The following is a 27,607-nucleotide window of genomic DNA, read 5'->3' on the forward strand; positions in this document are numbered from 1 at the left end:
GCCAGTGGAAAGGATGATGAAGAAGCCTGATGAAGAAGCCAGTGGAGCCTCGAAAGCTTGCAACAAGTATATTGTGCATTTCAGTGAGTCTCAAGGAGGCTACAAGATCTCTCTGCATACTGACGCTACAGACTAACATGGCTATATCTAAATATACTGCAGTACATTAACACTATACTAAATATTGTCTGAGGAAGTAGATTGAAGTCTAGGGGAAAGCTGATGCTGCCAGCTTCTTTCTTTCAGTGAGTCTCAAAGGTGCTGCAAGATCTCTCTGCCTATTGATTCTAGAGACAAACATGGCTATATCTTTGCAGGGTGTCAGTGCAGAGGCATTTGCCTGGCTTTGGGGAGAAAGCGATCCTCACTCAGCAGGCGAGGCATTGGCTGGCATCCCTTTCTGGCCATAAAAGCAAACCTCCTGAAGGATGGGAAGAGATCCAAGGAGAGAGAAAGAGAGAGGACATTCCTCTCCTCCTTCCTCCTTCCTCCTCCTCCCTCCTCCTTCTCCTCCTCCTCTCCCTTGCAATAAATGAGCCACAGAGAAGGTCGATCCTGGTTGCCTTTTGGGGGGAAGGAAGGAAAGAAAGAAAGAAGGGAGAAGGCTTCCATTCATTCTGCCAGAGGTTCTTTGGTGATCCATCCAGGGCCATGGTGAGTAACAAGGACATGGGGCAGGAGGGGGCTCTGTGGGGCGGAGAGGGGGGTATCAGAGGGACCAGGAGTCCTCCTTCCCCAGGACCTGTCCTCCATTTCCCCCTTCTGCCCAGGAGGGATTCCAAAATCTCCTCCCGTTTCAGCAGGACTAAGAAATCCATCCAGGGTGACCATAGCTCCACTTTGTCCAGAAGGAGTTTCAGAATGTCCTCCCTCTGGAGCATCACTAAGGAAGGTGACCAGGAGTCCTCCTTCTCCAGGACAGGTCCTCCATTCCCACCTTCGGTCCAGGAGGAGTTTCAAAATGTCCTCCATTCTGAGTATCACTAAGAAGCCCATGCGAGGTGACCAGGGGTCCTCCTTTCCCAAGACCTGTCCTCCATTTCCCCCTTCTGCCCAGGAGGGGTTTCAGAATCTCCTCCCTAGTTTAGATCATCACTAAGAAGTTCATGTAAGGTGACCAGGGGTCCTCCTTTTCCAGGACAGGTCTACTATTCCCACCTTCTGTCCAGGAGGAATTCCAAAAGGTTCTCCATTTAGAGTCGTGATTTCCAAACTTTGGTCCTCCAGATGTCTTGGACTCCAGCTCCCAAAAATCTTGCCTAATGGCCAAGCTGACTGGGGCTTCTGGGAGCTTAGAGGACACTTGGAGGACCAAAATTTGCGAGCCCCTGATTTAGAGCATGGCTAAGAAGCCCACTCAGGGTGACTAGAGAGGTCCTCCTTTCCCAGGACCTGCCCTCCATGTCCACCTTCAGTCCTAGAGGAATTTGAAAAGGTTCTCCCTTTTGAGCAGGATGAAAAAGAAGCATGGATTTATATTTCTATTGTGAGGCTTTGGACACGTCCTCCAGTTTTTTTAATGTCCTCCATCTTACAGAGCCTTGCCCTCCTTGGTGGTTAGGAGGACATCTGGTCACCCTGGCAGGGCCCCTTGGGTTGGGGGGAGTTGCTGCCCTTGAACATGATGATGATGATGATGATGATGATGCAGGTGAGGGGCAGGACTCCTTCAGTTCAGGTGTGTTGGCTAGTTTATTTGTTCAGAAGAGGTTTGTCATTGCTTTCCCCTGAGGCTGAGAGAGTGTGACTACTGTTGTTATTTGTCCTAGACTTCAATGTATGGGCAGCCTTATGAGCGACAGACCTCCAAGAGCCCATTCATCCACTGCCCTCAAATGGCTTGCTGTTGTTATTGTGTGTCTTCAAGTTGTATGAGAGATGTGACTTGCCCATGGGGTTTTCTTGGCAAGAATTGTTCAGAGGAGGTTTGCCATTGCCTTCCCCTGAGGCTGAGAGTATGACCCTAAGAGCAATCTATCATGAGGTTTTCTTGACAATTTTCCTGAGAGTTGGTTTGCCATTGCCATCCTCTGAGAGAGTGTGACTTGCCCGGAGTCACCCAGTGAGTTTTTATGGCCAAGCCGGGATTTGAACCCTGGTCTCCAGAGTCCTAGTCCAACACTGAAACCCCTACACCACACATGGCTCCCCTTCTTTGAATTTCCCTTCACAACAACCCTTTGAGGTAGGCCAGGCCAAGAGAGAATGTGAGTGGCCTCAGGGGTGTGTGACAGGGCTAAGCAAGGACTCAGACTTCAGTATCCAATGTCCCAGTCCAACACTCACAACTGCACCACAATGGCTTTTTGTATCACCACATTGTGTTTTCTCCTGCCTCCTAAGGAGAGGTGAGCTGATGGTGAAATGTGTGCTCTCGCTGGTACCTAACCCCCGAATAAGATTTCCAAACTGTATAAAAGTAGTAATAATAATTGTTGGAAATATAAGAGGGAGGTGGGTACCTTTTTTCATCCATGGTGGTCCTGTGAGAAAGTAAATAAATTCTGGAAATTTAAAATAATAGAAAAAATATTAGATAAAAGAATAAAAACAGAATCGGAAATGCATTGACTCAATCTCATGGAAGATGAATTAGATAAGAAACATGGCCAGATCGTCTTTTATATGACAGATTACTAATTGCACAGATGTGGAGAAAAGATAAACTCCATACAGTATCAATCAATCGTTTTATTACAGTCAATGACCTATTAAATTACCATGTTCCAAAATTCATATGATTACGTAAAATATATACATACTATGAACCTCAGTATGATACATACACCTATGGGCATCAATAAAATATACAGTAGAAGATTGGTGCTTGAAAGTGCTTGTTATGGCTGAGATGGACAAGTTAACCCGATTATTGAGAGATGGCAATATTAACATTTTTAAAGAAGGCCTGGGACATAGGGCCCAAACAGACAGGCCAAAATAAAGCTGCTTCGGGTCACTTTTGAAGTATGCTGTTTAAATGATGCATGTATCCTAAGAGGCCAGAAGCTGCACCAAAGCCATGCTCCAAGATGTAGAGAAAAATAGAATAGCTGCACATGCCTTTTGAGCAGAGCTCAAAAAATTCTTCTTCTTTTAAGCTATAAATCCCAGTTTCCTTCCCCCACTCGCAGTCTCTGCTTTTGACCAGGAGCACTAGTTGCATGCACTGTTATGTCAAGGATAGGGAGGAAGAAAGGAAGAAACTTACTTTCCAGATATTACTTTGCTTTTTCTAAAGTTGCTGTTTTTGTTGTGAACCTATCATGGGGTTTTTTGGCAAATTTCTTCAGAGTGGGTTCACTATTGCCATCCTCAGGCTGAGAGAGTGTGACTTGCCCAAAGTCACCCAATGGGTTTTGATAAGTCTAGCTGGGATTCGAACCCTGGTCTCCAGAGTCATAGTCCAAAACTCAAACCATTATGCAATGCTGACTCTTTTTTCTAAATATTAGACTCTAAAACAAGCGCTCAGCCATGGAAACCCTCTGGGTGACTTTGGTCAAGTCACATTCCCTTAGCCTTGGAGGCAAAGATAAGACTCCTCTGCCAAGAAAAACCCAAGTCACCTTAGGGCTCCATAAGTCAGAAACTACTCAAAGACACACAACAACAAACACCCATTTGCTTGCACATTGGTTTGAAGAGTATGCAACTTGACTCAAATACAAAGTCCTTGAGGAAGGGCATTGCCCAAGGGGCAATGTGGCCAAATGGCTATTTGAGAGTGTAGTAGTGAACCTCTGGAATACGCAAAAACAAGGTATTTCAGTGGCAGTTGGAAAGCTGTTGTGTTTCTTTGTGTCTATTTAAGGACAACCAGTTTACTCAGCTTCATATAATCTATTCAATCCCTCAGAAATTACCTGGACTGACCCTAATATTAGACAGAGACCCTGTCTAATTTTGGAAGCTAAGCAGGGTCAGCTCTGGTTAGCACTTGAATGGGAGACTGCCAATGAATACCAGGCTATAATTCAGAGGAAGGAACTGACAAAGCCACCTCTGAGTATTCTCTGCCTAAGAAAATCCTATGAAATTCATGGGGTCAGCATAAGTTGACAGGCAACTTGAAGGCAGATACTTCCACAATACAGCTGCCCCAGGCAGCAGATTTTTAGTTGGCAGCAAATTGTGATTGATTTATTGTTCTTGGGTTGGAGTCACAACTAACTGAAAGTTATTCATTTCAGTAGGTCTACTGAATTGCTTGAAGGCATACAACAAGAACAACACCAACACCAACAACACATTTAAGTTCTCAATGTATTTTTAGTACTAAGGAGGGGGAGGTAACGTTATTGGTCTTGGTTTATTAGATTCCTGGAAGAGGTGTTACTGCTCAGTCTCAGGCAGCAAAATATCTTGGGTTGGCCCTAGAGATTTTGTTGCTGTGTGTCTTCAAGCCATTTCTGATTTATGGCAACCCTAACATGGATTATTTTAGAATTCAAAGATATAGCTGTGCTAGACTGTATAATCAGCATGTAGAGAGATCTTGTAGCTCCTTTGAGATTAACTGAAAGAAAGAAGTACCTCTTTCTTTCGGTTAATCTCAAAGGTGCTACAAGACCTCTGTACATATGGATTATCTTCGCACTTTTCTTCAGAGGGGGTTTGCCATAGAAGTTATTTTATGAAATGACTCACTGAGGCAATTAAAAAAGAACCTGGTTATTCCAATTGCTGTCTAGTCTTATTCTTTTTCATTGACATCCTTAAACTGGGAGGAGATAACATCAAACAGGTATGAACCAAGACTATTAGTTACTTTTAAAGCACTACTTTGCACAGTTTTTGAGAAGTGTAGCCACAGGATGCCTTCCCACATAACAGAAGCTTCTAGTCTGTGCTATTCAGATGATGGGTTTGCTGAAGATATTTGATGCTTCGCATTGTGTGTTGGTTGTGAATTCCACAGATGGTATGTGGTTTTGTTATTATTGCTGTTGCTGTAAAGCTCTGTTTTTGAGGAGCAGGTTTCTACGCCCATTTCATATTCCATTCATTTTATTCCTAAAGGTAGGAAAGCTTGGAAACATTTCTTTGAGTTGTATTCTCAAGAGTAACACTTACAAATTGTTGGGATGGGTAAGTCAGGAAAAATATGCTTTTTGGGAGTATTCCCAATCTCCCTGTTCAACCAGTCAGTCTTGAATGCAACATGCTAAGGTAGAGGTGAGGAAATAATAAAAACTCTTCAGACAAATTGCAGCCAGAGAACCCTCCTTGAATCCATCCATCCAGTCCTCACTCCTGCTGCACACTGAGTGTTGCATCCTGGTCACATCTCTGTTCCACTTTTCTGCTTTGAATTTCTGGCTGAAATGCAGTCTTGTGAGGCACTATTTTATTTATATTTATTTTTAATTTTTTTGCATTTTTCCTTCCCTGTTCCCCACCCCTAAAACTTGCTGGGCCAAGGAAGTGACGGGTTTGCACGGCCAATTTCCAAGCCGGCATGCAGCAACCCTTTACGAGGCCACTTGCGCCTCTGACACCCCGTCTGTGTGCGCACGGCAAACATCACTGCATAGGCTGCCCTCTGTTTTGTTTTGACCCCCATGTGGGCTTCTCCAAAGCAAGGTCTTCTTCGCTTGGCACACCGTGGAAGGGACAAGCCCCCCCTTGTGCCTTTCAGCTCCCTCCACTCTCACAGTCAGTGAGGTATTTCAATACTGTTAAGGGGCTCTGTCTCCATTCCCAGAGGAGCTGGCTTTGTGGGGTGGGGGCACTTCCTGGCCTACCCAGTGTGTGCAGACAGGAGAAGCATTGAGAGCAATGCACGTGATGGAATAAAGGTTCTACAGAGCCCCTATTGATCAGCCTCAACTTCTGTTTCCCTCCCCTCAACAGCAGCTATGCAGTGGAGGCTTTCTCCTACTCTTGCTGGCTAGCGTGCCTTCCAGCTTCCTGTTGAAAGACCAGGAGGAAGATGAGCTGCCTTTGGCAACATCCAGGCCTGCCAGGGTCACCCCTGCCCAGAATGTGCCCGGCTGCCCATCCAAATGCACCTGCCCAACAGAGGAGACAGTGGATTGCAGTGGCCTTGATTTACACATTTTCCCCAGGAATATCTCTGCAGGCATCCAGCATCTCTCATTGCAGGTGAGAAAACATCCAAGGGTAGCCGTGTTAGCCATATAGCAAATCCAATAATATCAAAAATCCACCAAACAGTGATACCTTTATGAGGCCAAACAAAATGCACAATATACATGTTGCAAGCTTTCAAAGCTCCACTGGCTTCTTCATCAGGCAAGGTTTTAAAAATCATGCAGGTTTAAAAAAACAACAACACCTGAAGATGTTAGTCATGGGCCTGCATTTTGTTGACCTTGTTCTAATTTAAGATAGTATGGAGGGTATATCTTGCAGGCTGGCACCTCCTCCTTCTGGCCTTCTGGTTACTGGGAGGTTCTCAAAGTCCAGGAAATTTATTGGCATGCAAAGGCAGTGTCTTTTTGATTTGCAAATGGATGTTAAATTTCATGGACTTTAAGAATCTTCCAGTAACCAGATGGCCAGAAAGAGGAGATGCCAGCTTGCAAGGTATGCCCCTCCATACCATCTGAACTGAGAACAAAGACAACAAAATGCAGGGTTATGATTATCTTCTGTTTCCCCCCCTCCTGTATGGTTTTTAACCCCTTGCCTGATGAAGAAACCAGTGGAGCTTTGAAAGCTTGAAACATGTATATTGTGTATTTTGGTTGTTGAGCCCAATAAAGGTATCATTGTTATAATATACACCGACCCAAAAGGGCGGTCTGCCAGCACCTTGTTTTGCTGCGCGAGGGAGCTGCAGTAGACAAACCACGTGGTTCCCTTGTGCAGCAAAAAGAACCCGCAAAAAGCGGGTTCTTCTTGCGGCGCGATTGTGATGCCGCAGTGTGCCAATGACACACTCGCGGCATCACAGTGATGCCAGGACGTGTGAATGCTAAGCCATTTTGACGCCCTCGTCATGTGCTAGGGGTGAGGCACGTATGGCTGGTGTGCCCTCGGCCAACCCCTAACACGTGACGAGGGTGCACTATAGGCCCGTCTGTATAGCGCCAACGTTTGGTGTATTTTTGATGTTATTCGATTTGTGAGTGAGGAAGATAGGGCTAACACCAACTGGGGTGGATGAAGTGTCCAGCCTTGTAGGGTGGAAGATAAAGCTCAGAAAAATTATGTTTCTGAGGGGTTATAGCTATAGCCCTCCATGCCTTTCCCCGCAGCATGATCCTGGCCATGCTGCCTGGGAGGTTCTGGAAGTTGCAATCGCTCCTACAGTGACATTTCTGTGCTTGAAGGGAGAAAAGTTCTGAGTAAGTTCAGGAGATCAGATCGGAGGGTTGGCACTCTGATGAGTGTCCAGATGGCCCCCATTGCCCCATACCATTTGCTCATCTTAGCTCATCTTAACTATTTCCCCTGCTGGTTTTCCTTCTGCAGAATAACCAGTTGCAGGAGCTGCCCTACAACGAATTGTCCCGATTGGCCAGACTGAGAACTCTCAATCTCCACAACAACCACATCAACTCTGATGGTGAGCAGAACCAAGGGCACGAGGTCATACATCTGGCATTCTGAAGGTGTGCCAGCATTTTAGGAGAACTCCTTCTCCAATACACAATATGGCTCAGACCTTTGGGCCAACAATTCCCAGAATCAAGCTGGCTGGGGGATTCTGGGAGCTGTTGTCCCAGAAATGAACTTGTCTACTCTCTGTAGGGTCATCATTTCCTGATTAGCACAAGATACCTGGACTCTTTAAGGCAGGTTGGGTTGGTGAGTGGAAAGGAAGGCCAACCTTCAGCCTTCCTCTCATTCTTTCATGGACTCCAGGGGTGAGATTCCCTAAGTCACAATACAGTCCGCCCTCCACATATGCGGTTTTGACTTTTGTGGATTTGATTATTCATGGCTTAACATGTTCTCTCTAGGAATCTCCAATTCTTCCAGAGTGATTCTGTGGGCAATATCTGCCAGAAGTCATGCTGGGGGACCTAGAAATTCCTAGAGAGAACATTTCTGTAGGCATTAGTAGATCCTCCAGAACAATTCAGTGGTCAACTTCAGTGGCTGATGTTGACTGTAGAGTTGCAATGGAAGATGTAGAAATTCCTAGAAAGGTGTTTTCTCTGGTAAAAAAAATAGTGCATTTTTTAATTTGCAATTTTTCCACTTTCACGGGGATCTTGTCTCCCTAATATCAGCAAAGGTGGCGGGCCCACTGTATTGGGATCTTTCCGGGAATTGTGCAATGGATTTACTGTTGTTCATTATGGAAGAGCTGTTAATAAGCATCCCAGTTCCAGTTCAGAGCTGGCTGCATCTGGCCCAGCAGGAGAAAGTGAGTTGAGGTTAGGTGCTTGCTGGGCACGAAATGTTGTGGGAGTGGGAGCTTTGCAGAAAGAGGGGAAGAATCAAGATGTCCAGCAAGGATCCCCCAAACCAGGCCTTTTTTCCAATGTGTCCTCTTTTAAAGGTCTCCCGGACGAAGCCTTTGAATCCCTGCAATTGCTTCAGTACATCTACCTGGCCAACAATAAGGTGAGCGCATTTAGGGCTGGGGAGGTGAGCTGGCCCTTATGTGGGTTTCACATGCCTTGAAAAAGAAGTCACCGAACCACTGAATTTGTACAGGATGTGATGCAGTTGTATTCAACTCTTGGCTTTTCAGATGTACTGGATGTACAGTTCCTAAAATCATTACTGTCATGCTGTCTGAAAGGTGATTTCTAAAATATCTGAAGGACCAAAAGCTGAGGAGCATTGCATTAGAAGTACAGTCAGCCCTCTGTATCCACAGATGATTTATCCACAGATTCAAGCATCCATGGTTTGAAAATATTCCAAACAGCAAAACCGTGATTTTGCCATTTTATATAAGGGACACCATTTTACTATGCCATTGTATTTAATGGGACATGAACATCCATAGATTTTGGCATCTACAACGAGTCCTCGAACCAAACCCCAGTGGATACAGTACACAGTGCTAGCACTTTGATACCATGATAACTGCTATGGCTCCATCCTGGGATTTGCAGTTTGCTGAGGTACTGAGAATTCTTTCCTGGGAAACTCCAGTCTACTCTTCTTCAGCAACATTATTAGCTCTCTTGGTCAAACAATTCCAAGCTTTATATCTTTTAATTAACCAACTGTATCCATGGCCATCACCTGGATATTTAGCTGTCTGTGCTGACAGGAATTGTAGTCCAGCAACATCTAGAGACTGCATGATGTACCCCACCCTTGGTTTTCTGTAGGGGTTGGGAACCTTTGGCTCTCCAGACATTTCTGGGATATCAAGTTCCAGAGCCCCCAAATAGCATGGTCAGAAGTAAAAGATTGTGAAAGCTGTTGCCCAACAGCAACTACAGGATCGAGTTTCCCTACCCCAAGCATAAGTGTGAGATTTGGCCAACCACTTCAGTCTATTTTCTTATATGAAGTTAAGGTTCTAATTCACAGTAGTGACTGGTTATTAATGTAGAACTAGGGGCTAGTTGTCATATTAGTTTAAACTGACACATTAAGGCAATAGTCAGTTGTATATGCACCATGGGAGTTTAGGTATAGGATATGTCTGGAAAGGTGGCACATTTTCCTTCCAGAATAATTGGAAGTCTACAGTGAAAAGCCAGCTATGTCCGTACATGCAGAATTGGCAACTCTAAACTAAACAGGATAGATTTCAGTTTTGTATAGTCTACTTTTCTTTCTGTTGCAGTCCCTGTGGTCTGCCAGTGTGTGCGAAATCTGCACAGCAAGCAGGCATACTCACATTCTCCAAACAGTTAAAGCATAACTAATCTGTCTTAAATAAACTTCTCGTATAAGAAGTTAAGAAACATTGGGCAGCATCAGACCAAAGTCTTATGTAGTCCAGCATGACTTGCAAGAAACTCAGTGAATAACAGGCATTTGAACCTGGCTAGTGCTGGTAGATTCAAGGATAGATTGTGTGCCCTGAGATGTATCTGTGGCAAGGAGTGTATTGCTATGTGTATGCACACAGAGGGTTTTTCTCTTTTCATACATGCATGCACACATGCAGAACAGGTGACAAAAGCCATTAAATGCAAAAGGGAGTCTGTGAAATTTCTTTGTAGATGCCAGCTGTGCATCATCTCTATACAAAAGAAAGAACAGTGATAATTCAAAGCAGGAGTAACTATCAAGAATTATATTAGTTTTATCAGACTCTTTCTTCAAAGCATTCAGAGTGGGATTCATTATGGTCATCCCACCACCGTTCTAGTTTTATCATGGCAACCCTGTGGTTGATCTGATTATTTAGTGATGACTTCCACAGCTGAGTAGGACATTGACTCTGAGCTGCTGTAGTATGTACAGTGCAAATCTCCAGTGCTATATAAATAAAGCATAATAATAATAATAATAATAGTCAACTATGGCCTTCCAGTTGTTGTTGGACTGCAACTCCCCAAATCTCTGGCACTTATTATTATTATTATTATTATTATTATTATTATGTTTATTTATATCCCTCCTTCCGCCCAGTACAGAGACTCAAGCACTTGGCTATGCTTCCAAGGGCTGATGGGAGCTTTAGGCCAAAATCCTCCTCACCTCTGACCTAAGTCAAAGACAATTGCTCTATCTGCTACTCCGTCCTGGTTCTTGAAAGTCCAGTCTTCTCAATTATTCCATACTAATGTAACACCTGAGGGATTAGATTACACTGATCTTGTATCTTGCACTGTGCAAACACAGATACATGGTCTTGGCTGTGTTGCCTCCTGTGAAATCTATTTACTTCCAATTCAAGTATGAGATGAGCTCATGAATAGTTGCCAGAATTTTCTGACATTTCAGCTTGGCTTTCTCTGTGTTAGAATGCAGGTCCCATGTGTCTCATTTTAAGACTGGTTTGATACCCAAAGTTGTGCCAAATTTCAGCCTCCAAACTAGTGTGAGAGTAACTTCTCCATATATGCTCAGATTACTTCAAATTATAGGCAGGGGTTCATATAAATACATATTTACATGGTGGTGTAGTGCAGTCAGAATAAAAGGACCTGTTATACTCCAGCCTTCCTTCTGACATGCTTATTTTCTCAGGTCAGGGACTTTAGCTGATGGAGAAGGGAGAGCATCCAATTCTGTGAACCTCTACCTGCAAACTGAGGTGTTGTAGAACAGGTATATACAGTGGGCCCTCTCCTTATGCAGGGGATCCTTAAGGGAAAATCCACCTATGTTCAAGCCCCATAGGAAATAATGGGCCACATGCATGTGGCAGAGTCGCGCACATGCGCCACAGGCACACACACCATTGTTTTCCTCCCCAAGTGGCTTGCCATTTTCGCTTTATTTGCAGGATGTTTTAAATGCATTTTAATTTCTCCTTAATGCCGAAGTTAGCCCCAGTATGATGAAGTCCATAGAAATATTTTAAGCAGTTGGCTGTGTTTGTCATCCCCTTGTCTCCACTGTCCCTGTTTTTAGATTTTCTCAGTGCTTAAGGATTTGGCCCTTAGCCATGCATATAAAAAGTTCTGTCTAGGCCAGTGATGGTGAACCTTTTAGAGGCCGAGTGCCCAAACTGTAACCCAAACCCCACTTATGTACTGCAAAGTGCCATGTCTCTCTGGCTTTCTAGTAACAAACTCTGGCAAACTCTATGCTGGGACGATTACACATGTGCCCACAGAGAGGGCTCTGAGTGCCACCTCTGGCACGCATGCCATAGGTTCACCATCACTGGTCTAGGCAATCATGTGGTGCAGCTCCTCAAGCCCCCATCAGTCCCCCAAAGTTCCCCAACCCCATTAAAAAATTTGAACCATTTCTGGCAATTGTTGCCCCCAAACCCTGCAGAAAGTTCCCCCGAATGCATGAATGCACATAAATATTCCCACCCACTCCACCAGCACCTCACAATTCTATACCGCCTCCAAATATCTAAAATTTTCCTCTAACTTCCTCTCAAAATGGGGAACTGCAGAGTAAAACAAATACCTGGGCTTGCTTTGGAGGTACCCATGGGTGGCTAGCTTTGGGACGGGGAATTTGCCTCTGGACTCCATGTAGTTGTTCACCCTTGGACTATATTTTGAATCTTGAGTAGGAGATATTGATGTTTAGCATGAACATTCTTACTGCTCTGACCTTTTTCTTGTACACTTTAGTGCAGGGATGGGCTGAAGGCCAGTTGGAACTCACTGGGAAATCTCTGCTTGATCTGATCAAAGAGGCCAATATGAAAACAATTCTAGATTAGGCTGCTGACATGGGAAAAGAAATGAAACAGTTTGGGGTGATCAGACCTTTGAACTCCTTTAGTTCTGGTTTTCAAAACAAATTCCACATCATGAGCTCAACATTCTTTACATGATGCATCTTTCTTATGTGCAAGGAGTCAACTGATGTGTCAGAGGGTTTTATTTTTAAAGAAAAATAGCTCCAGCTAACCTGAAATATGTTCACTCCCACACTGAGCATAATGAAACATTGATTCCTGGATTTTCCAGTGAGACCTCTATCTATCTATCTATCTATCTATCTATCTATCTATCTATCTATCATCTATCTATCTATCCTGGCTTCTACAATGAGAAAATATATATTTTTAATCACAGCAAATGTCCTTAAAAGATTGTTTTGCATTTTATCATTGCATCTAACACTGAGGAGGCAAGCAGACCACATCCTCCTATCACAGCTTGAAAGAAAGGAGACAATGACCCTCTTTGTGGATCCCAGCCTGATTTACTTGTTCTTATATCTTTATATTGGCATAAGAAAGAATACTTTGCTTCCTTTCCAAACTGGACAGAGGGAATGCTTTAAAAAGGTACCTTTTGGGGCTGCAACTCTCAGAGTCCCGCATTCAGCGTGGGCTGCATCTGCACTGCAGTTTGACACCATTTTAACTGCCATGTCTCCATGTTCTAGAAGCCTGGGATTTGTAGTTTGTTGGGGCACCAGAGCTCTCCGACAGAGGTGGTTAAATGTCTCACAAAACTACAGTTCCTAGAATCCCATAGCATTGAGCTATGGCAGTTAAAGCAGTGTCAAACTGGATGATATATGCAGCGTGGATGCATCCATAGCCACCATGATGGTTTGAGGGATTTGGAAAGTTGTCCCAAAAAGTATGTTTTCAAGCTCTGGAGCTGGGGCAAAATATGGGAAGGTGGGACCAGTTTGACACTTTCTCTGTACTTCTCCTTTGCAGCTGACTCTGGCACCCCAGTTCCTACCCAACACTCTGCGCATTGTGGACCTCGCTGCCAACCGCCTGACATGCATCTATCCACTTACCTTTGGACATAAGCCTGGCCTCAGGTAAAAAGCTTTGATAGAGAACCAGAACTTTTGATGATGCCATAATGCTTGACCTGGAAGTTACATCTTCTATTCAGGAAGCCCTTCATACTAAGCTCAGATGCATAAAGGCTCACACCAAATTTCAAATCTTATTGGAGGTAGCAGCAACTCTGGTAGGCCAGCATCTCCCTGCCATTGCTTTAGATAGTTATCATTTAAAAAATGTATGCAAACATCCCATTATAGAGGGTGGAATCACTGATCTTTAGGGATAGACCATGGTATCCCTCCTGCAGGGTCAGTCGGGAGGGATGCATTTAGAGGCAGTGTGGGGTTGTTGTTCTAGGACTCAAGGATATTGGCCTGTAGCATCACCCTTCCAATCTGACCTTTCCCACCCCACAGGTCTGTCTATATGCACAACAACCAGCTGAACAACACCGGCCTGCCCTTTGATGTCTTCAATGGCTCCGATGCCGTCAGTACCCTGATCCTCTCCAGCAACCGACTTACTTATGTGCCCCAGAATTTGCCCCATGCCCTCGTCCGTCTCCACTTACAGGTTGGCAGCTGAGAGTTTCTACCAGATTGATGGAGACACAGAGGCTTGCTGTTGAGATATGAGCCCAGCAGTGAACTGGGGTTTTTAAAGGCATATGTGGGAAAATGCAAAATGAACAGCTGTAAGGGTCAATGATAAGGAGCCCTGGTGGCGCAGTGGTTAAATGCCAGTACTGCAGCCACAACATTGCAAGTTGGATCCCAGGGCTGCAAGGTTGACTCAGTCTTCCATCCTTTTGTAGGTTGGTAAAATGAGTACCCAGCTTGTTGGGGGCATTTAGCTTATATAGATTGTAAACTCCTTATAGAGTGCTGAGTTCACTGATAAGCGGTATAGAAATGTAAATGCTATTGCTATTGCTATATTGATATATAGCAGGGGTTGGGAAAAGTCTAGCCTTCCAAATGTTGTGCTACAATTCCTATCAGTCCTAGCCAGGTGGTGAGGGATGATGGGAGGTGTCATTCAGTATTTAGAGAGCCACACATTCCTCCTTCCTTGTTCAGAGGCAGGGGAGAGGGACTGGGCTGTGAATCTCCAAACAGCTCTCTCTAGGCTAAACAAAAGGCAAACTCTTTCTAGAAAGGACAGCTGAGGGCTGGTTTGTACAACAGAAGAATCCCATTAAATTTATTCCTGGACTGTTTCATTTGATGCTGGAGATAATGTTGATATGTTGGAATGCTCCTTTACCAACCAACCAAGATACACACACAACTCCCCTCACAGAGAAAGGTCTGAACTTTTGTTTCCTGATATGGTAATTACTTTTCTAAATTTAGGAAGTGAGAAAATGTTGAAGCATGCAACTACCTATCTGCAATCTGACGTGATACAGTCCAGGAAGACCTTTGCAATTTGATTATTCTGTTTATTGAGAAGCCATAACTCTAAAAAAATCTGTCCAATTTGGTGTTTCCAGACCCTACATTATGCACCTTTCAGCATAATTGCAGCCTTCTGAGCCTCTCAGTCAAAGTCCTTGCAATGACCTGGTATCTCATTTAGTGTTGAAGAATGTATGATTCTCCAGAAAGTGCTGAAGGCCAGTTCCCATCAGTTCTAATCCTGGCCAGTGGTGAGGCATGATGGGACATGTAATTCATCCACATCTGGAGAGCCAAAAGGTTCTGCAGCCTGTTTCAGTACCTATTCAAGATGATTGTGCTGAAAATTTTGATAACCAAAGAGAACCACCCCCTTCCCTCAGCTGCTGGGGGAATTTAAATGGAGGGGCGCCTTCTTGACGACAAGGCTCCACTTTGCAGAATAACTTCATCTCCCGTGTCCCTAAAGGAGCCTTGAGCAGCCAGTGGCGCCTCCGGGAGCTCTACCTGCAGAACAATAACCTGTCCAGTGAGGGCCTTGACACTTCCACCTTCAGGTAACTGTGGCGAAAGATGTGGGTCTGAGTGATGAAGCTGGGGGAATGGAGGGTGGCTTTTACTTCATAGGGTTCTTGGGGGCTTTTTTTGGGTGAGGGAGGAGGGAAGTTCCAGGAAAGCAGAGGCAGGACAGTCCTCTGCTGGGTCCCCTAAAGGCCATCTCTGGCCTCTCCACCACAGCAGGCTGAAGAGCCTGGAGTACCTGGATCTTTCCAACAATAACCTGACTCAGGTGCCAGCTGGCTTTCCTGCAAACATTGTGATCCTGCACCTGGGCCGAAACCGATTGAGCTCCCTGCCACCTGAGCGCCTCAGCCGTGTGAAGGGACTGCAATACCTCCTGCTGCAGGGCAACACCTTGACAGCAGCAGGGGTGCACCCCGATGCCTTCTCTCACCTGCGCTTCCTGCACACACTCCACCTGTACAACAACCGCCTGGAACGCATCCCACTCGGACTCCCACGGCGGGTCCGTTCTCTGATGCTGCTACACAACCAGATCACACGGGTCGGTCTGCATGACTTTGCGGGCACTTATGCCTTGGTAGAGCTCAACCTCAGCTATAACCGGCTTTACAGTGCCCACATCCACCGCCTGGCCTTCCGCAAACTGAGGCGCCTGGAGACTCTGGACATCTCAGGCAACCATCTCACCCTCCTGCCTGCCGGGTTGCCCTCTAGTCTTCAGGTCCTCAACCTTCAGAAGAACCAGCTCAACTCTCTTTCCCCAGAGTTGCTGGCCAACCTCACCATGCTCAAGGAGCTGCACCTGGCACACAACCGCCTGCGGATCAGCAGCATCTCCCCAGGCACTTGGCAGGAGCTGTATGGGCTCAAGGTGAGGGTGGTGATGGAACCTCCATAACTAGAATTACCTTGTCTTAAAAGCTGTTTCTTTAGGACTACAAAATGACAGAGAGCTCCAGGATAAACATCCATAGTCGGTGGATGGGTGGGAGAGGCAGAGACCATGTTCCTGATTTGGAGAAGGGAAGACATACAGTGGGATTCAGGACTTGGCCTAGTCCAAGTTGGATCAAATACATATTTGAACTTGCAACTAGAAAACAAAAAGTAAATTTGAACTTATAACTACAAACCTGAAAGTAGTTAGTAATTCCCTTGTTGGCTTTAGATGCTCTATACCTAGAACCTGCTGCTTCCACCAATACTTCCCAATTGTGGTAGGTCCAGGATAGATGAGAGGAAGCACCACTTCACAAAATGCCTAGTTAAAACGAAGGAAGTCACTATCACAAAATGTGGCTGACTTTATAAAAAGAGTAGGCAAATTATAGCTACCCTCCATGGTAACTAATGCCTAAACTGGTTGTTTGCTGCACAGAGTTAAGCTGGGGGAATTGCTACCAAAGGGATGGTTGCCTACTTCAGAATAGGCAGATTTGTGGAAGATGGGACTATTGGTGGCTATTGGTTATGGGTACATATTCTTATGCTCACTAGAGGCAATATGCCTCCATGTACCAGTTGCTGGGGGATACAGTTGCTGAAATCCTGTATGGTATAGTATAGTGCAATAATTCCGCATGCAAAGCTCTCCATTCAACACCCATTACTTGCATCCATGGCCATTCCATGTCTGTTGGAGAGCTGGGGTGTATGTCAGAGGAGCATCTGGCTATGTTTGTAGTCAAACCCAGAATGACTATTTTATCTGCTGAGATCCAGCAGGGTCCTTCTGAGATCTAAGTGGATGGGGACATAACCAGGCACATCTTTGATCTTTCCTCCTATTCTCCACCAGCCACAGAATAACTGTTATGGAACTGTAATGGTTCAACAGTGAGTCAGTGTGGGATTTGGTTGTTGCAAAGGAGGGACTACCAACCTCCACAAGAACAACAAAAAGACATATGCAGGTGCAATATGAACTTATACCTATGTTTACCATTGCCAGGATGCCAATGAGTAGGAAGATGACAGTACACTCATGTTTTGCTTGCAGGGCTTTCTAAAAGAATATGATGATATCACCCCCTGATATCATCATCCCCCAGGGAGCTTACTCTCCATTGGTAACCCTTGCCACCCTTAGTGATGCCCAATTTTGGCACCTGAGGCAGCTGCCTCTTGTTCTCCAACATTTTGTTTTCCCAGCTCCTGGATGTCAGCTACAATGAGCTATCCTATGTTCCACCAGATCTGCCCGAATCCCTAGAATATCTCTACCTGCAGCACAACAGGATTGCTGTCATTATGGCTGAAGCTTTCCTCACGACCCCCAACATCCGGGTCATCACCCTCAGGTAAAGGATAGGACTCTTAGTAGCTTTTTCGAGGAGGCTGGATTGAGAAATCTGTTACATTATTCCCTCATATAAATCTGAATTTCGGAAATCTACTGTTGGAAAAATAACAGCAACTCTGAGGCTGCCTACAAATGCAATCCAAGACACACTTTTGTAAGTCCTTTCTGAGGCTTACTTCCAAATAAATAGGCATAAAGGTAACAGGTTATGAAACTACTCTTGTGTCTGTTGGCCAGGAGCTGACCCACTTGATCAACAAATCCTTTCTTGTTTTCTAGATCCAACCGTCTGTTGGCAGCCAATGTGTCTGAAATGGCATTTGCAGACCTGAAACTATTAGAGGTAGTTGATACAACAGGGAATCCAGAGCCCATCAGCATCTCTTTGCTGCAAGCTGTACGCTATACCAACACCCATATGGGTACCTAGAGAGGCAGCCCAAAGGAGGGTAAGGTTTGAGCTCACTTCAGGGGAGGGGTACTGTATCTGTATTTTTCCCTCTTGCCCCCTTCCATAGTCATCAGTGTCCTGGAAATGATGTCACTTCCAGTTCCATGTTCAATTGGTTTTTCTGGTGCTTGTTGGGTGTGGGCATTATGGGAAGAAGTGAAGCTGCCATATTTATGAGCACTTTGGGTTATTTCGGAGCTACACATTTTCCCCAGCACTATTTTGGTAGCCCCTTGGCAATCTTCAGGACAGATGTACAGTATTTAAGTCTTTTTGTCCAAGTCTCAAGTCAAGTCTCTACTTTCAAGTCTCGAGTTCAGTCGTAAGTCCTTGCAAGATACTTTCAAGTCAAGTCTCAAGTCTAGGAGCCAACTTTACCAGAAAAAAAGAAGGTGGGGTGTGTTTCTTGGAGGGAACAGCACGTGTGTTCGCCAATGGGCTTGAGGCAAAGGTTGAGGTCTGCTGGGATGCCTGTCTTTGCTGCACATCACCGGAGTTTTCTAAACCTTTTCAAAAGATTTAGAAGGATTATTCCGCCTCAAGCCCACTGCCTAACACATTTGCTGTTCCCTTCCGAGAAATGCACCCTGCACTTTTGGGGAAAATCTTGCCTGCTACTTGAAGTAAATGGCACCAGCAATTCAGTCACTAAAAATACGCAAACCTCAAGTCAAGTCAGTGTGTCATTTTTGTCAAGCCAAGTTCAAGACAAGTCATTGAAGCGACTTGAGTCTGACTTAAATCCAAATCAACTGACTGAAGCCTACATCACTGGTCTTCAGTTCATTTTCGTGGGGTAAAAAAAAAATCACCCATAAAAAGCCCCAAATGCCACCGGGACTAGTTTTTTTTTATTTATTTAAAAGAATTCCTGTAACTTCCTTTAAAAAAAGGCTCTGGAACAGGACAGGAGGACCAGACAAAATGAAAAAGCTATTCAGTTTCTGCTGCTCAGGTCAGAATGAATAATAATAATAATAATAATAATGATGATGATGATGATGATGTTATTTATATACCGCTATTCCTGTGTAGATCATAGCGGTTTCCAACAACAAATGGCAACAAAAACAATTATAAGCAACATATATCCCCAACAGTGTACAAACCAATGGAATGAAGTCCAAGGGTTCTTGGTAATTGAGGGAGATTCCCTCTGCCCCAAAGAGGCGGCAACAGGGAGGCTTCCTTAGTTAAAATGACCAGATTTTTAAAAAGGGAACCTAACTGGTGTTAGTAAAAAGAGCTCTTCTAATTTTACTGGTGTATTAACATTGATAAATCAAACTACCAAAAAGCTGCACCTCAGATTAGTTTGTTAAATCTACTTCTGGTTAAAGAAAGTATCAGGATCATCATCATCATCATCATCATCATCATCATCATCATCATCATCATCATCATCATCGTTGATGTTGACATGATTTAAAAAATTACAAATACAGCCCTTGATTAATCCAGAAAGTGGTCCCTGGCCTCACTGCAGTTGCTCACCATTCCTTCAAACTTTATAGAGTCGAAAGACATTTTTGGCCAGAAATACTGCAGTACCTTTACAGATATAATTAAGGATTGAACTATTGCCAGTTCAGCCAGTTCCATCAGCACAAGCTAATCCTCACAGCCCAGTCAGGACAAAAAGCTTGTTTGTGAACTCTAGAAAGTGATGAGGCTCAGAAAGCCTCTGGTTTGTTGTACGCTGAAAAAGATCCTATGAAACCACTACTGTGAGCAAGTTAGTCAATTGCTTTGCAGCAATGCTGCTGTTTGCTTCCAGATTTCTTGACTGTATTGATGCAATCTGACTGGGAGCCATTTGATTCTTGCTGTTTTTCTGAAGCCTTGCGATGTTTTCAGTATCTCCTAAAGAGATGCATTCCAGTAAGATGACAGGAGGTGGAGTGGGTGATTTAAGAAGCAGGAACTGCAATTCAAAGAAAGCTCTCCAACCTCCTCAGCATACTCCAGGCCCTCCCCCAAAAACACCCTAAGGCAGAATGGATTAGAGATTCAGTATAGTTTATTTTTCAGGGAAGAGGGCAGCAGTCTCTGAAATGTGGAGTTAGCTATGTTGCCACTGAGTCCTCCACAAACCACTACTGTAGTCTAGTTCATCTTCAGGGATGGTTCTCTCATGAGATAATGTAAGGCAGCAGATCTGGTATTATCAAGAAAGGCTAGGTTGAGGATCATTGTCCTTTTACTGCCCTGGACAAGGAACAGAGCTTTACTGATTCAGATATCGAAATAACCAAAGTGATCCTGGGTCCTGAGAATCTTTACGGATATAGTTAAGGATTGAACCACTTCTTAGATTTCACAAACAGGTTCTGTCCCCCAAAATTGTGCTGTGAGAATCTGATGTGATGGATGAGATGCTATTTCATGCTGTGTCTAGGGCTGACCCCATAGCTGGTAACTTTCCAGTACAGACCGGCCACTGATAGCATCAAGCCCAGTTAACTTGTCCTCTCTCTTTTGCAGGTTGCTGTCCATGGCTCCCTCTGCATGCCTCTGCTGCCTTGGGCTTCTCAACCAAGATGGCTTCATCTGACCTGCCTGCAGGCAGCTTTCTGCACTGTAGAGCATCTGGGTAACCGGGCTACTACAGCATGCTCTTATCTGTTTTTCCAGGGAGCAGGAATCTGCTACAAGCCTTTGGTCCGAGACAGAAAAGATGGTGGTAGACTTTAAAAAAGAAAAGAAAAAAGGATTGCACTGCTGCAGCTGTGATTGGGCTCTGATCCCCAGAGGACTTGTGCTACCTTGGGGCCTTGCAAGTGTACGGATGAAGGCATTTGGAGTAGAACCAAAATGGCAGTCAAGACCATGCAGATAGCTGTGTTTGTGTGTGTGTGTGTGTACAAACACGCCACTAATCTGCAGAACTACCTGAGACATCTATGGCTCATTTGCTCTTCCCCCATTGCTCTTTGAAAAGGTGTGACCCAGTTTGTTAACTAAATACTATTTAGCCTATACAATAGGGCAATTAGCTATGGTTCCTTAGAGCAAATGCACTACTTCATGTGTGTCACAGTGGCACAAAGGAGAAGAAAACTGGCTGTTTAGCATCACACAGAACTACTGGGCAATAGATGCTCCACATAAGCAAAGTTTGAGAAGAGTTAGACAACATTCGGTTCGTGGGGACAAGATACTGAGTCCAGGTTCACTGCAAAAACATGACTTTCTCTGTAGAAGGACCAGATCACATTATTCATAGCTGAAGATAGCATGAGAGTTGACAGGGAACAAGAAGACTAAATCCAAGGAAAACCAAAGAATATATTATGGGATCCTAGGATAATGGGGAAAAATGTTTTCCCAATAACTAACACACATTTGGTCTTTGTTTTGCTTAGAATGAACACAGAGCTTGGAAAAATTATGTTCTTGATTACAATGCCCAGGATCCCCCCAACCACACTTGCAAGATCAAGCCAGTGGCTTTTGACAGTTTCTACTTTATTTGCAGATGCTGGCAAGACAGCTTTGTTTTTAAAATAAGATGACAGAGCTTACTTGGAAGATTCCTCAAGAATAACATCTTGCTGCTGATCTGACCCGTGACTATATGACACAGAAGCAAAGGTGGTTTTAACAACATTTTTATTATTAGTGCAAGATTCCAGTTGGGTCTTACAGAGATTCCTTTTTAAACTCCCATCCTTAAAAATTTTATATATTTATGTCACTCTGAGCATAAAATAAAGCCGTTACAGTCGAATTCACGGCCTCTGCTTCTAACATTGGTTTTCAAGGCCTCTGGCTGAGCAACAACCTCAAGAGGCAGGCACTTGTACAAAAGATGTGAGTTCCCTAATACCCAAGAGGAAATGTGAAATGTGAAAATGGGAGTGGGGAAAGGGTTGTTTAGAACACTTGTTTCCCTTTTATTATCTCACTATTTTGAGACAAGGAGGGGATACATTTTGGTTTTAAAAGGAACCAAGGTGAGGGAAGGGAAGACAGTCCAGGATCTAACCTACAGCTTGTCACCTAACCTGTCCTGAGCAGCAGCAACCCTGAGTTAATTTCTTACATTTAAAAATGCCTTTTATTTCATAGAGGACAATTCCATTAAAAGGTTACATTTCCAGCTGCCAAATGGGGAGCCAGTTCCTGTAATGTCAGACTAAATGAATGCCCATAGGCCACAGCAGCATGGAGAACACATATTCTACATGCAGCCCCCTTAGTGCTGACAAATTTGGGGTTGGGATCACATTTTCACTTTAGAACAAGGTTCAATCTGTCTGCCTTGCTTGGAAGTGAAAGTGAGGTGGTGCTAGTGGTTCCTTGCACAATATCAAATTCTGTTGTGAAACAGATGCTGGTAGGAGAGAACTGGCTCCTGAACTCACTGTAGTTGCTAAATCCTGGGCTACAGGACCATACCTCCTCTATCCTCAAACCTTTGAGGGTGACCAGAGATAGGATGGGGTCAAGGAACTGGTGATTCTCTGACACCCTTCTGCATGGAGTAGAAGTGGTACAAGGAACAAGTAGAAACACTGCTCTAAGCTGCATGAGGCTGCAGCTGTGTGATTGTGTCTCACATCTGAGCTCATGTTCAAATCAATCTGAACATCATTCATGGAGGATGGAAGCCTGTACTTTGTGCTGTTTAGATATTAAGGGGAAAGGAAAATCATCCTCAGCAGTCTTCCAGCCTCTACACTAGAGGGGGGGGGGGGAGTCTTAGTCCAATATATATTCTATTGACTGCTCCAAAAGCAAAAAATAAAGGAAGAAAAATAAAAAGCAGGGAGGCAGCACCTCAGTTCTCAAGACCCAGTAAAAAGCCTCAGTCTCTGAGCTCAGAACCTTTCTTTCTCTGAAATGAGCTGTACAGAGGAGTCAGATGCCATGAGAGAAGGATGGCACCTATGCAGATTTTCCATCAAGACCATCATCCAATGCCAGTTCAGAAGCCAGGTTCTCATAACAGCTGCCAAAACTTCACAACCATATCCACACAGTCACCATGATCACACAAGAGGGATCAGGTAAATTCTAAGCAGTAAGCACCCAAAGGAAAAAAGAACTGAGGGTAAACAAGCAGAATTTGGAAGGGATATGTGCAAAGTGCCTGGTGCAAAGGAATGGGAAGAGGGTACAAGGGGTGTAGCAATAAGGGGATTTGTGAATGTAAACTCTATGGATGAGGGTTTATAATGTTTTTAAAGGTGCAGAGTTCCTAAAGATAGCAAACTCAGTATAATTCAGGTACTATGGGGTCCTTCCAACCTATGGAACTAAGGAGGCATGACACTAGGCATGTTCATGCTCCCTGGTCAAAACAGATTCAAGTCTGTTGAATTAACAAAGTTCTGGATCAAGAGATTTGGGGAATCACAGTGGCAGCAGGGGCTAAGTATTCTCAGCACCCTTACAATACTCTAAAGTCTCGGAGACTACTGCTGGAAAAAGCCACTAGATCTATAAACAGGTTCAAACTGGTTTCAGGGTCAGGATGTACCCAGTCACTACAGCTGGAAAGAGAGAGAGAAAAAGATTCTCTTCTCCACTAAGGCCCAGCAATTGTCTCGCAGATTGTCTCTTTTCACCTGGCAGCCTCACATATTGATGGAGGAAACCAAGGGGTCCCCACTCCTTACATTAGTGAAGGTCTCAAAGGAAGCCCCTGTCCAAGCACAGTAAGCCAGAATAAGCCAGCTCTCCCCACCACAATAAGAAGACTGTGAAGAAGACTGTGATGAAGAGTACAGATGATTGGCAGAAGGACGAGAGAGCTTCCATCTAATTTTTGCTTCATTTGCGGAATTTCTGCAGCTGAAAGACAAAACACAGGGCACTCAATGTTTCTAGCATAGCTGTCTCTTTTAAGAATAAGGGGAGGTGCATAAGCAATTCATTCAAGAGCTTTGAATAGTTACTGTTTGGACCCTAATCACCCACAAAATCCCCATTAGCTAGAATGCCCATTGGCTATGCCAACTAGTGGATCTAGGGAGTTGTAGTCCAAGAAAGTAACTTCTCCATGCTCCTATTCATTCATTGGTGACATTTATATATTGCCTTTCAATCATATTTCCAAGATTTGCACAAAAAAGAAGGGAACCCTGGTAGCCCAGTGGTTAAATGCCACTATTGTAGCCAAAACATTGTGAGTTCGAGCCTGCAGGGCTCTAGGTTGACTCCTTCCATCCTAGGTCGGTAAAATGAATACCCATCTTGAAAACCACTTAGAGGGGGCTTAGCACTATAAAGCAGTACAAAAGTGTTAAGTTCTAAAAAAATTTTTTTACCAAAACAAAATATAAGGAACTAAGAAGACAGCAGATTTGTAAGCAGTACATAAAACATCAAAAGAATCAAACTCAGACTAAAATTCTTGGAAAACACAAAATTATTTCCTTGGCACCAAAAACAAAACTGATTAGGTGCCAGGCAATCCTCTCTGTGGAGAGCACTACAGAGTTGGGGTACAGCCCTGTGAAACTAATCTCAGTGGCAATGTACTGAACAACGAGGACCTCTATGCCCATGAAAAAATACCCTGAACCAGGGGCATCATAAGGGGCTGCAGGAGGTGTAGACCACAATGGGTGAGACCTCAAAGTGGGGTGTCACCTGCTGGTGGGAAAGAGTGATTTCTGGCTAGATTACTACACTACACTCCTTAATAAATAATCTGAAGTTAATTGTAGAGGTTGGTAAAATAATAATAGTAATGTGTAGTGTGATAGTATAGGATGTGTAAAAAGGGTTTAGATAGTTCTAGTTAGTTGGAGGGGGTTCAAGCTGGACTTTGCAGCTGCAATAATGTTTTAGGAAAGTATGAAGGAATGCAATTGGGGGTATAGAGATGAGAGAGATGAGCACCAGCTCAAGGTTAAAGAAGAAAGAGGGGGGACTGATGGCTGGGAAGAGATTGTCTAGGAAACCAGGCGGAGGGTGATCTCTTTGCACCTTTGCAAAGAGGAGGGACTGGAAAATTGGGTGGTTTTAATTTGGTGTTTGAGGGATGAGATTTCAGATATGATGTAGAAATGATGTGGTAAAGTTCTGATTGTTGCTTTCAATTAAGCTTTGGATTTGGATACCACTGTCTGATCATTAAGCACCAGTTCTGAACTTACTCAACTCTCACACATAACTAGGAAAAACAGGCAACCCAGAGTACATGCTCCATAATGACTTGAGAAACAAAGAACTGTGTGAGGCCAACCAGAAGTGTGGAAATGCAGGGAATTCTCCTTCCTGCCACTGGCATTACTGAACATCCTTCAAAGAAATCAGGTCTCCACTGGCAAAGGACAAAGGGACCACAAAAGGCTGTGTGTGCAGTATCTGGGAAAGGTGGCTTTGGTGGTCATGCACAAGATTATCAACCTGTTTTGATCGTTTAAGGATAGGATGGGAGAAGGAAGAGCAATGAGAACAACCGCCTGCCTTACAGAAGGCACTCACCTCACACTCAACCAGATTGCGTTTGTAGAGGGCATCTTTAGCTGCCTCCTGCCAAATTAAAATAAATTGGTAAATAAGTAAATAAGTACACCCATACATAAGAGCGCAAGTAGTAGTGAAGCAGATGCCAGAGACCAAATAATAGCTAGTAAATCCCTTCCGATTTCAAGAAAGCAAGGACTAGTGTAATCAAGAAGCTATAACAGGGAATTCAACGGCTTGAAACAGGGGTTTTCACCACTTGAAAAGCCAAGGAGGGAAGAGAGCATACCCGCTTGCCTTCGCTACCAAGCCGCCATGCTGCCTCTGTGTACCACTGCTGGTACCGCTCCAGCTGAGTCAGGTACTCTGTGAAGTGAAGATCAGAGTTAAAGATCAGAGAGAACTATGGAATAGCTTATATGTCAAGCTGACTCTCCCACTTGGGCTGCAGCTAAGCTCAGAGGGAACAAATAAGACTGGGGGTAGGAATGGGGTTGGCAGTAAATGATATCATCATCATCATCATCATCATCATCATCATCATCAATAATAATAATAATACCCTCAGTACTTTGACAGTGTCTGTCTTGACTCTACTGGACCATTGCTTGCTAACATACTAATCTAATGCAGGGGGAAAACATTCCTTTGCTCAGCCATTGGAAATGGAGTCCTCCTAAAACAGGGATTCTATGGCAGGGCTTTCCCATCCAAGTACCTTTCAGGACGGCAGGGCCACCATGCTGGATCTGTGACTTTTGCCACTGGATCATCTGTATGACATTCTGATGTTGCTCCACCAGGTCACCAGGGGGCCGTTGGCCACTTTGCTTGCATGCCATTATCTGCCACCAAGAGAAGATCTGTATGTTTTATTCTGTTCATAAGGCAAAGACAAGAACACATAACTCCCCAGGTGACTTCTGACTAGCTGGCAAAGAAACACACAGGCAATGGCTGCTCTTCCAAAACTAGATCATCTGTGCCTTCAAGTCACCTCTAACTTATGGTGACTATCATAGGGTTCTCCTGGCATGATTTGTTCAGAGGGAGTTTGCTATTGCTTTCCTTCACGATTAAGTGGGGGTGACTTGCCCAAAGTTACCCAATGGGTTTCCATGGCTAAGCGGGGATTCAAATCCCGGTCTCTCAGGATACTAGTCCACATTCATGCTCAGGATACTAGTCCCACATTCATGACACTACAATACATAATTCTATTAGGAATGTATTCAGGGATAACCACAGTATTGAGTGCTAGTATTCAGAGCAAATTTCAAAATAGCATTTACAACACATTCCCCTGGAAATAGTTTTGGCCAAAGCTTAGGTGCTAACAGACAACATCAAAGATCAATTCCTGATTAATCAGGAGCATCTCCCTGAAAGCATTTTGGTACCTATTTATTGCCAGGAGAACCTGTCCTGATTACTGGCCCATTAATGGAAACCCTGACTACTCTATACACAGTCATTTTGTGACTGTGCTACACCCCCCTCTAGAGATTCCTGCCTCCTTTGTAGCCATTTAAACCAGCTTTTGTTTATAATATAGATTTTCCTAGTGACCTTCCACAGTAACTTCAGTCAAGAGCAGTAGCAATGGGCCAGCTAGTTGTGGGTGCACACAGAATACAGTGGGGTTTTTGGGGTGTCCCCCCCCCTCCGTTTTGCTGTTCAGGACCTCAAGAGTTTGTTGTTTCTGGAGACCATAAATATGACTCTTTAAGACTGCAAAAACATTTTGGTTTCTTCTGGTGCTCCTTGCCCCATAGCTCAGGCATTTTTCATCTCCTCCCATTCCTTTGTGGGACTTGGTTTTCAAACTCCTTAGGTTGGGAACCTGACTTTTGCCTAGAAAAAAAATCCTTTTTGGACAACAACTCCAAGAACTCCCCAGCTAGCAAGGTCTCTGGCCATGCTGGCTAGAGTATTCTGGGAACTGGAGTTCAAAGAAAGAGAAATTTCTCCAAATTTTTCTTTTGGCTCATTATTAAAAAAACAAAACACTAGCAAAATGATGTAACTGCAGTACTAATCACACCCCACTCCTGATTTGTATCACTGACCTTTCTCTCCAGCCTTTCCTTGTCAAAAGCTAACACGTTGAAACTGTGGAGAGTGCAGACAGTCTTGCTACAGGAAAAAGAGAATTACAGCATGGTTAAATTCTGTGGATACCATGGTCCGCCAAAAATACAAATGAATGGGTCCTAGAGGAA

At 44.2% G+C, this 27,607-nt stretch overlaps 2 protein-coding genes across 5 annotated transcripts in view; one reads left to right on the top strand and one right to left on the bottom strand.

Annotated features, from left to right (window-relative positions):
* The first annotated feature begins 24 nt into the window (after window positions 1-24).
* Window positions 25-20,681, top strand: PODNL1 (podocan like 1). 3 transcript variants are annotated; one of them, XM_089486926.1, is made up of 11 exons: window positions 25-83; window positions 5,857-6,108; window positions 7,444-7,537; window positions 8,480-8,544; window positions 13,205-13,314; window positions 13,702-13,858; window positions 15,127-15,242; window positions 15,424-16,081; window positions 17,362-17,510; window positions 17,792-17,961; window positions 20,448-20,509. In XM_089486926.1, the coding sequence occupies exons 1-10, from the start codon at window positions 30-32 to the stop codon at window positions 17,940-17,942; spliced, it is 1,806 nt and encodes a 601-aa protein (XP_089343052.1). In that variant the 5' UTR covers window positions 25-29; the 3' UTR covers window positions 17,943-17,961; window positions 20,448-20,509. The 3 variants fall into 3 exon arrangements, with proteins under 3 accessions (XP_089343052.1, XP_089343043.1, XP_089343061.1); XM_089486917.1 differs by lacking the exon at window positions 25-83 and adding an exon at window positions 1,623-1,678; XM_089486935.1 differs by lacking the exons at window positions 25-83; window positions 17,792-17,961 and adding an exon at window positions 1,623-1,678 and having other exon boundaries at window positions 20,448-20,681.
* An 877-nt stretch (window positions 20,682-21,558) lies between these two features.
* The window catches only part of CC2D1A (coiled-coil and C2 domain containing 1A), a 71,847-nt gene continuing 65,798 nt past the window's right edge, over window positions 21,559-27,607 (bottom strand). For both annotated transcript variants that reach the window (XM_089486850.1, XM_089486841.1), the window contains exons 26-30: window positions 27,455-27,521; window positions 26,104-26,230; window positions 25,675-25,751; window positions 25,404-25,451; window positions 21,559-23,762 (exon numbers count right to left, since the gene is read on the bottom strand). In XM_089486850.1, the coding sequence (XP_089342976.1) occupies window positions 23,742-23,762; window positions 25,404-25,451; window positions 25,675-25,751; window positions 26,104-26,230; window positions 27,455-27,521 (340 nt within the window). In that variant the 3' untranslated portion in view covers window positions 21,559-23,741. The remainder of the gene's footprint in view (window positions 23,763-25,403; window positions 25,452-25,674; window positions 25,752-26,103; window positions 26,231-27,454; window positions 27,522-27,607) is intronic.

This window comes from Sceloporus occidentalis, unplaced genomic scaffold, assembly GCF_023333645.1.
Source record: "Sceloporus occidentalis isolate IW3139 unplaced genomic scaffold, rSceOcc1.0.p SCAF_1, whole genome shotgun sequence".
NCBI lineage: Eukaryota > Metazoa > Chordata > Lepidosauria > Squamata > Phrynosomatidae > Sceloporus > Sceloporus occidentalis.